General features: G+C 41.5%; 1 protein-coding gene across 1 annotated transcript in view; it reads left to right on the plus strand.

Moving 5' to 3' along the window:
* Positions 1 to 7,044, plus strand: part of LOC106519804 (glutaminase kidney isoform, mitochondrial) — a gene marked incomplete at both ends in the record, with an annotated part of 57,495 nt that extends 50,451 nt beyond the window's left edge. Inside the window, 2 exon segments of the mRNA XM_014011618.1 lie at positions 528 to 657; positions 6,965 to 7,044. Of these exon segments, the coding sequence (XP_013867072.1) occupies positions 528 to 657; positions 6,965 to 7,044 (210 nt within the window).
* Positions 7,045 to 9,046: the final 2,002 nt, after the last annotated feature.

Consider the following 9,046-nt stretch of genomic DNA (forward strand, 5'->3'; position numbering starts at 1 on the left):
AAAAAATGATAGTGTTCAATTAAAAATTAAATAAAATAACATATTTCATCATAAATCCACTATATACTTTATTGTGGCACTACATGACATAAATGACAAACTGAAAAGCCTCCAAATGCTTTTCCCTTCAGCAAATTGTGTTTATAAAGAGTTCATCTGGTCCCAAATGAGGCAGTGGTCATGTCCCCCTAGTGGTCTGGCTTAGTTACTGTTTGCAATCGATCTTTTCGGTGTTCCATGCATAATGTCTGTTATTTTGACAGGTAAAAGAATTGTACTTGTAAATTTGATTCGTACTTGTAATTTGGCAAAGTTGTAACCAATTTATGTAGGTTTATAGACTTACATGTACAAACTTAGACTGTTACACATACAATGATTCTGACAGTTCTCTTACCCCATAACCTCACTTCACCCTCTGCCCGGAAGACAAAACTGAATCGTTCTTCTCACTTTTCTTTTAACTGTTTCGGCATGACCAGTTACGTTTTATTCCATTTACCTGTCTTCTGTCCTTTGTGTCCAAGGTGTGTCCAGAGTAACATCGTCCTGCTCACTCAGGCCTTCAGAAAGAAGTTTGTAATTCCAGACTTCCAAACATTCTGTGCCCACATGGATGATCTATATGAGAATGCCAAAAACCTTTCAGGAGGCCAGGTGGGACACATTGTTTTTGTTGGTTTAAATCAGAAATTAAAATATTCACACTTTGTTTTAAAGAACAAAAACTAGTTTAATTTCAATCTAATCTAATGAGATAAATGTTTTTATGCATCATCACAGTAAGGCTCACATTGGTGGCAAAATCGACCTATGTAGCATGAAGTGACCTAGGATGACCTCTTTCTTAACCCTGAGGCTATATGAGAGTGAGAGAGAGAGAGAGAGTGAGAGTGAGAGTGAGAGTGAGAGAGAGAGAGAGAATTTTCTTCTTTCCATCACTTGAGTATGTTTGTACCATTTGCGTTTTATGTTTGTCCATATCTGAGAAACAACACAAAACTCAGAGCTAAGATTTGTAAAGCCAACATTCCAGAAAAAGTTACATAAAGAAGACAACGTCTTTTATCTGCAAGAAAGACCTTTTAGCTTGGAAACTTCAAGCCCAGTGGAGGTCTATTTTGCCAAACTGGACAGGAGATTAAAATCTCATTTAATCTTTATTCACCTTAGATTTACAACATCTGATCATCTAAGTATTTCTCATACCACACCCCTTTTAACAATTTTTAAGCATGGAAGGAGTTTCGAGAGGCCATGGAAAAAGACTTCTGTACGGCTTTGAGGCGATTCTTGTCCACCATACGGTTTCTCAGGGGTGGAAAGCAGTTTGCTACCCACATTTATGGTGGGGATCGTGCACTGCTGACCTGAACTTGGGACATTGTGGGTCGGTGGGCAGAATACTTCTAAGACCACCTCAATCTCATGGTAGTCTGAGTAGTCTTCTCATGAAGAAGCAGAACCTGGAGACCCTGGGTCGGACTCTCCAATCTCTGGTGCTGAGGTCCCCGAGGTGGTTAAAAAGCTCCTCGGTGGCAGGGCACTGGGAGTGGATGAGATTCACCCGGGGTTCCTTAAGGTTCTGGATTTTGTGGGGTTGCGTTGGTTGATGTAGCTCTACAATATTGCGTGGACATCAAGGGCAGTTCCCCTAGATTGTTAGACCGGGATGGTGGTCCCCCTATTTAAAAAGGGGGACTGAAGAGTGTGTTCCAACTTTAGGGGGATCACACTTCTAAGCCTCCCTGGTAAAGGACTATTCAGGGTTCCTGGAGGGAAGGGTCTGTCGGATAGTCGAATCTCGGATTCAGGGAGAGTAGTGTTGTTTTTGTCCTGGTCGTGGAACACTGGACCAGCTCTACACCCTCAGCAGGGTCCTGGGGGGTGCATGGGAGTTCACCTAACCAGTGTTTTGTGGACTTAGAGAACGTGTTTGACTGTGTCCCTCTGAGACTTCTGGGGGGGGGGGGTACTCCAGGAGTATGGGGTACCAAGCCCTTTGATATGGGCGGTTAGGTCCCTGTACGACCGATGCCAGAGTTTGGTCCACATTTCCGGTAGTAAGATGGACTCGTTTCCAGTGAGTTGGACTCCGCGAAGGTTGCCCTTTTTCCCTGATTACTTATATGGACAGAATTTCTAGCTGCAGCCGAGGTGTTGAGGGTATCCGTTTTGGTGACCTCAGGATCGCATCTCTTCTTTTTGCGGATGATGTGGTCCTATTGCTTTCATCAGATTATGATTTCCAGCTCTCACTGGAGTGGTTTGCAGCAGAGTGTGAAGCGGCCAGGATGAGGGTCAGCGCCTCCAAATCCGAGACTGTGGTCCTGAGCCGGAAAAGGGTAGGGTGCCTTCTCCGGGTAGGGAAAGAGATTCTGCCCCAAGCATAGGAGTTTAAGGATCTCGAGGTCTTGTTCACAAATGAGAGAAGAATGGAGTGGGGATCAATAGGTGGATTGGTGTTGCGTCTGCAGTGATGCGGGCGCTGTACCGATCCATCGTGTTGAAGCGAGAGCTGAGCCAAAAGGCAAAGCTTTCGATTTACCGGTCGGTCTACGTTCCAAACCTCATCTATGGTCACGAGCTTTGGGTAATGACCGAATGAACAAGATCGCGAATACAAGCGATCTCACCATAGGGTGTCTGGGCTCTCTCTTAGAGATAGGGTGAGATGCTCGGTCATCCGGGAGGGACTCGGAGTGGAGCCGTTGCTCCTCCATGTCAAGAGGAGCCTGTTGAGGTGGCTCGGGCATCTGGTTAGGATGCCTCCTGGACACCTCTCTGGTGAGGTGTTCCTGGCACGCCCCACTGGGAGGAGACCCAGAGGAAGACCCAGGACATGCTGGAGGGACTACAGTGTTTCCCCTAGGAAATTGGTGTTGGGTGGGGGGGGTGGGCTACTTGTTTTATGAAAACATAAATTTACGCGACTCACCTTCAATTATGGTAATAAATTTACACATACATGAATATTTAATTGCCTAACTACATCCTAAAGTTAAGGACTCCTCATGATAATTATCAATAATAATTTATCGTAGCAAATTATTATTGATAATAAATGATTAGAACTCTGTGCAGCAAATGATCTGAGTCCAGAATTCTCAGTTTCAAACCTTCTGGAGCTCTTCTGTGTGACTCTAGGTGTGACAGAGTGTGGAAGGTTGATTATCTCTTTGTCCCTGATGGAGACTGGAGACCTGTCCAGGTGTCTCTGGTGAACTGGAGACCTGTCCAGGTGTCTCTGGTGAACTGAAGACCTGTCCATGTGTCTCTGGTGAACTGGAGACCTGTCCATGTGTCTCTGGTGAACTGAAGACCTGTCCAGGTGTCTCTGGTGAACTGGAGACCTGTCCAGGTGTCCCCTGCCTTCACCCAAAGGCAGCGAGGACAGGTTCCAGCCCCACCCTGACCCTGATTAGGAACAAGGAGGACATGAGGAGGATTTTTCTTTATTGCAGGAAACAGACATTTAATGATAAAACATGATTTATTTTATGTTAATCTGAATCAGTTTAGTGCATTTTGTAAATATATTTGACAGTTTTGTAGGAATGAACACGTTTGTAATGTTTGTTCAAAATAAACCTGCTTCTTATGACTTCTGTAACATGTTTTGAATAAAATATTATCAGTAAAAACCTCAAATCATGTCCTTTCTAAGAATTAGAACTCTCTTGTAGATATAAAGGATAACATTTAGAAAATGCAATTATGCAACTATCAAAAAAAAAACCTTCCTCTCAGTCACTGAAAATAATTTATTTACCACATTTTAAAGACCGATTATTATCTGGGCCCTTAAGGGTTAATGCTCCAGAACGGGACTGTCTGTCTGACCTGCAGTGTGTGCGTGACAGGAGAGGAGTTCCATGTTTGAGTCCAGCAGGACCTGTACAGCAGCTGATTCTGTCTCGATTTGAGTTTAAAAACTACTCTGGTTACTTTTTTCAAAGTTGAGGGACATTATAGCTGCACTGCTGATCAGTGCTATTTATAGAACATGAACAGACTCGCAGGAAACTGGTCGCACGCAGGGTCTGTGTTGGTGATTCTAAATTATTGATAAGGTAACAATGATGTGGATTCACCTGTCGCATTTTATTTTAAAGAAAGAAAAAGTAGCTTGCAAAGCTTTCGCATCGGTGCTACGTGATTAAAAGCTGAGTTTTCATAGCGCGCGCACACACTTCTTCCTATCTTTGTGCGGACCACACACAGCGCTCAGCCTCGCTCTGTGCCGTCTTTTTTCCCCATGTTTGGTGAGAGGTGGATATGGAGGGACGCAAAAAATAGCTCTGGACTTGATCTGGACTTATTTAAATAAAAATGACAACATGCCGTGAAATTCTTAGAGGGGCGGGCCGTCTCGTTGGCGGAGGGGCCCGCCCCCTTGTATAATGGTAGGGGAAACACTGGACTATGTTTCTCAGCTGGCCTGGGAATGCCTTGGGATTCCCCCAGATGAGCTGGCCCCAAGTGGCTGGGGAGAGGGAAGTCTGGGTCTCTGCTTAGGCTGCTGCCCCCGTGACCCGACCCCAGATATGCAGAAGAAAATGGACGGACGGAGGGAGTATGGATTTGATTTATGCAATAACAAGTCTAATAATTATATAAAAAATCATTCTAAGGAAAATCTTATGGTACGCACAGTGAGTAGCCTACAGCCATACATCTGCAGGTGCCAGTTTTTCTGTAGTCTAATCCGTGTTCTGCTGCGACATTGTTGGAATAACAAGTGCCAATTCAGCCAAAGTTTTAAAATCAGAAAACATTTCTCCAGTCAAAATGATCAGAAGTCAGCAATACTTTATTTCCAAATCCCACAAGTTGTTGCTTTAGCAGAAAGAAATTCGGCAGTATGCACTCCCTCTGCATCACTGGTTCAGCTACGCCTCACAGATGCGTTCCAAAATCTCCTGTCCTTATCTCTTCAATGCGCTGTCAGCTCCAGGAGATGCATTCAGAATGCTGTCTAGATCTGAGATGATGATCAGATGGGAATCTGAGCGGAGGGGAGCCGTATCTAGTGTAAATTTGCACTAAGCCCTCTTCTTAAACCATCACCACCTCCCAGCACCTATCTGAAATTGGTTTATGATTATCTCTTATTATATTTTGACTAGGCATACCTATTTGAGATATATCTGATTATATTCTGTCTAAAAATAATTGTCAGATTCACCATAGAGTTGTATAGAGGCTCCAATTCAAAATTTCGGAAATAAATTGCTGACTATCTGAAACATTTCAGTTTTTAAATTATGACAAATTAAAGTAAATTTAAGATAACTCACTTTTTTGTTTTGTCTAGTCATAATTCCAGTTAAAGATATTTTAAATGACATCAGGTTTATAATATTGATAGTTCTTGGCAGTTTTTCTGACCGTTTTATTATTCATATCAATATCAAAATTCTATCCTATCAAGGAAATTAAGAGTTAAGTTGGCATACCAAATTTAGCCAAATCATCCAGCAATCCTTCAGCTAAAGAGCAGAAGTCCAGTTACTTTGTTTTTGTAAACTTTCTAAGTTTGTCATGCTCTGGTTGATTGAGAATTTACACTAGCATATTATGCAAACAGTGGTACGCTAACATGTTGGACCATGTCAGTACAACATTCAGCATTAGAGGATTGATGCTTTGGTTTTTGTCTTGCCTCTACTTTCAGTTGCTCTCGTTGTAGAAAGTGCAATTTTTCAAATGGTAAATGGACTGCAGGATTCACCCCCTCCCCCAGTTTCCCCCAGCTAAGCCTGATTATAAGGCTGCTTTGACAGCCCACCAGTGCCCCACTGTGTTTTCGTTAAAAAATGTTGACACTGAATTTGAAAATATGGCATGATTTAATCGTGTTATTGTTGACAATACTTCAAAATCAACTATAGTGGGGATGACCAACTTTTTGAGACTGAGAGCTACTCGGTGGTACAGAGGATCATGAAGGGCTACATGTTTAATACAAACATAAATTTACATGGCTCACCTTTTAACTATAGTATTAGTAATAATAAATTTACATATATGTGAATATTTGACTGCCTGATTACATCTTAATGTTAGAAACTCCTTTATAATCAGTAATAATAAGTTACTATGGCTGATATGACAAATCTTTATTATTAATAATAAGCATTTTGAACTCTGAGTCCAGTTCAAAAACCTTTTGAAGCTCTTCTGTGTGACTCTGTGTCCCTGTGATGGACTGGAGATCTGTCCAGGTGTCTCTGTGATGGACAGCTGTGTGTGTGGATAGAGCAGCAATGCCTGGGACAGGAAGCAAATCGAGGGGCTCTGTGTTTTCCTGTTAGTCAAGCACATTGCCGCTGTAACAGCACCTCCTGTTGCCTTTTATTTGGATATATTGTTGAACTCTTAAGAGTTTACCGATGACTAGGACTGTTTTTTGCATGCTGAGGGATGTTACGATGATTACAATAATTGAGAGTGCTGTTTTTAGCATGTGCTCGACGGGTGATGTCCACTCTAAGTAAAGGAATGATGCTTGGTCTGGCAGGGAGGCATGTAAAGCCTAGCGGCCCACCAAAATTGATACACATGCATATTATAGTGTAGCATGAGCATGAGCATAATGAGTGTGATGTCATGACTTCTTCTGGGCATGCAGGTCACTTCAGAGCCACAAACTGCTTACATTGGATTATGATTAAGATTGCGTTTAGATTATAACGTGAACAACCACAATAAAACAATAGAATCTGAGCAATAAATTGGATTTGAGCAAATGAGCAATTACATGCAGTGATAATGTAGGTTAAGAAATAAAACAAAAATTACTCTCAGGGAGGTTTTCGTTTATTTCTGCAGGTGCATTCACTCTGCAGGGCAAAGTTATTGTTAACATGAAGTCTCTAAAACAATGTTTTTAAAATTTTCACCTATAAAGAAGTAAACAACCTGGGACAACATTTTGTATTTTTCTTTCTTCCTGCTTTAGGTGGCAGACTACATTCCCCAGCTGGCTCGGTTCAGCCCAGACCTGTGGGGCGCTGCTCTGTGTACTGTTGATGGACAGAGGTATGATTTATGTGTTTGTTTATGTGAAACAAATGGGGGAGTGGTAATGCAGAGATTAGAGGAGGCAAACCTGTGATCAGTGGGTTTGAATCTCCTTATTGTTACCAAAAATCTGGGTGGAAAAGTATCTACTTCTACAACATACCTCCACCACTTATTCGACCTACTGTGGACCCTTGAGCAAGGCCCCTAACCCACCCAGCTGCTTCCCCAGATGCCTTAGATCAGGGGTGCCCAACCTTTTTTGAACCAAGAGCTCCTTTTGAAGTCGGCAGTTTGCCGAGATCTACTCGTCCAGTCTCAGGATCAAAAAAACATAATTTTTCGTCTCCCTACTCCTCACTTCTTTAAATAAAGCAGAATGTAATGTGTTGCTAGTTTTATTTAATTTAAAGTATTGTCAAACAAAACTATCTACTTAACCATATATTTACCTACAAAAGAAAAAAGAAAGAAAAGATAAAATCCTTACTTAACTCCTGACAGAGAAACAGAAAAGTGATGCTCGAACAAAAAGGATCAATTTTTTTACCTCCTTCAATTAGTACTCCCTGTAACGTGTGTAGGGGTCACCTCAAGTCAAATTATCAAGGAACTATCTTGGACTCTCAGTCCTCTGATGGACCTTCGAATGGACAAAAACTCTGTTCCACTTAGAACTGTATTTAGGCCACCCCAGGCCACTTTCCTTCTAAACCAGATAAAAACAGAAGAATCTTCTCTTATTTGATTTAGTGTTCTCTTAACTGAAAGTATTATGCATTTTGATAATCAGAGAATGTTTATCAAAGTTACAGGAGAAGAGAGGACAGATCTCTTTTCTCCCTCAGTATGATTTCAGCTATGTAAGGTTTTTCTGTGGGAAAAATTCTTATTTAGCTAAAATAATCTTTATGGTTTAAGTTGATGAAATATCAATGTTTTACTTGTCTGAATCATATTTGCAAATGTTTTGAAATTGAAGCAATTAATTTTTCTTTCAGTTATGTTTTAAAGTGCTCATCAGATAAATTAAATAGGTCATGAAATGTTTTGTTCTGAACCACACAGCAGCAGCAATAATCTTTGTTTTAGTTTCAGGAGGGCACAGCGAGTTCTGAAACTAACACTTTTCCTTGATAATTTCTTTTTCTAAACTAACCTTCTGGGGGGCGGACCATAGATTCTCTAAGCTTTTAGGAACTAACAGTTTCCGCCCGTCTAGTACAGAGAAAAGAAAGAGTGAGAAAAAGGTGACTGACTGTCAGTCACTGTGACAGCTAGATTCTCTCGGGGAATCAAAAGCTGAAACTATGTCAGGTTTGGCCCCTTCACGCCAACGGGGAAACCTCACCGTGTGGAAAACCAACGCCTGGTTTATCCACTTCAGAAACTCTCCAGACGGAAGTTTTATTTAAAACCTGGGTTCCAGTCGAGGTCTTGTCTTCTGGTTACTGCTGACGTGGATGCTAAATGAGTCAAAGAGCATGCCTTGGGGTCCCCTGTTCGACGGTCTAAAGACAGATTCGCCAGCAGCGCCCCCATCTACCTGGCAGGTGACAGAACATCATCTCAAGGTAAAAGCTGGCTGTGTGTGACCTTGAGGTCTGACCAAAGCTGAGCACAGAACGTTTCGCCCTTCTGGTTAAACCCACATTATTTAAGATAAAGTATAGAAAAGCTTACACCTTTCTTCAACCTTTTTCTTAACCTTGCCCTTGCCAACTCCTAAGATAAACAGCCTCAAATGTCTGGTGTTTAACATCTAATCTGACGTTTGTGTTTCTATTTAAGTGTTGTAAACAATTAAGAAGTTAAAAACTTGTTATTGTTGGTCCCAAAACTTTTTATATGAAATTAATTGTTCACAATCAGGTGTACTCTAGTCAAATTTGTGTTATTTGTAAAATAAAAACAATATAAATTAAATTAATTAAGTCAGATAAAATTAGAAATAAGTCCACCGCTCTTCTCCTCATCCTCTCCCCCTCCTGCCTGCTCTGTTATCTGCAGCAGACCCCCC

This window comes from Austrofundulus limnaeus, unplaced genomic scaffold (genome assembly GCF_001266775.1).
Source record: "Austrofundulus limnaeus strain Quisiro unplaced genomic scaffold, Austrofundulus_limnaeus-1.0 Scaffold83, whole genome shotgun sequence".
Classification (NCBI taxonomy): domain Eukaryota; kingdom Metazoa; phylum Chordata; class Actinopteri; order Cyprinodontiformes; family Rivulidae; genus Austrofundulus; species Austrofundulus limnaeus.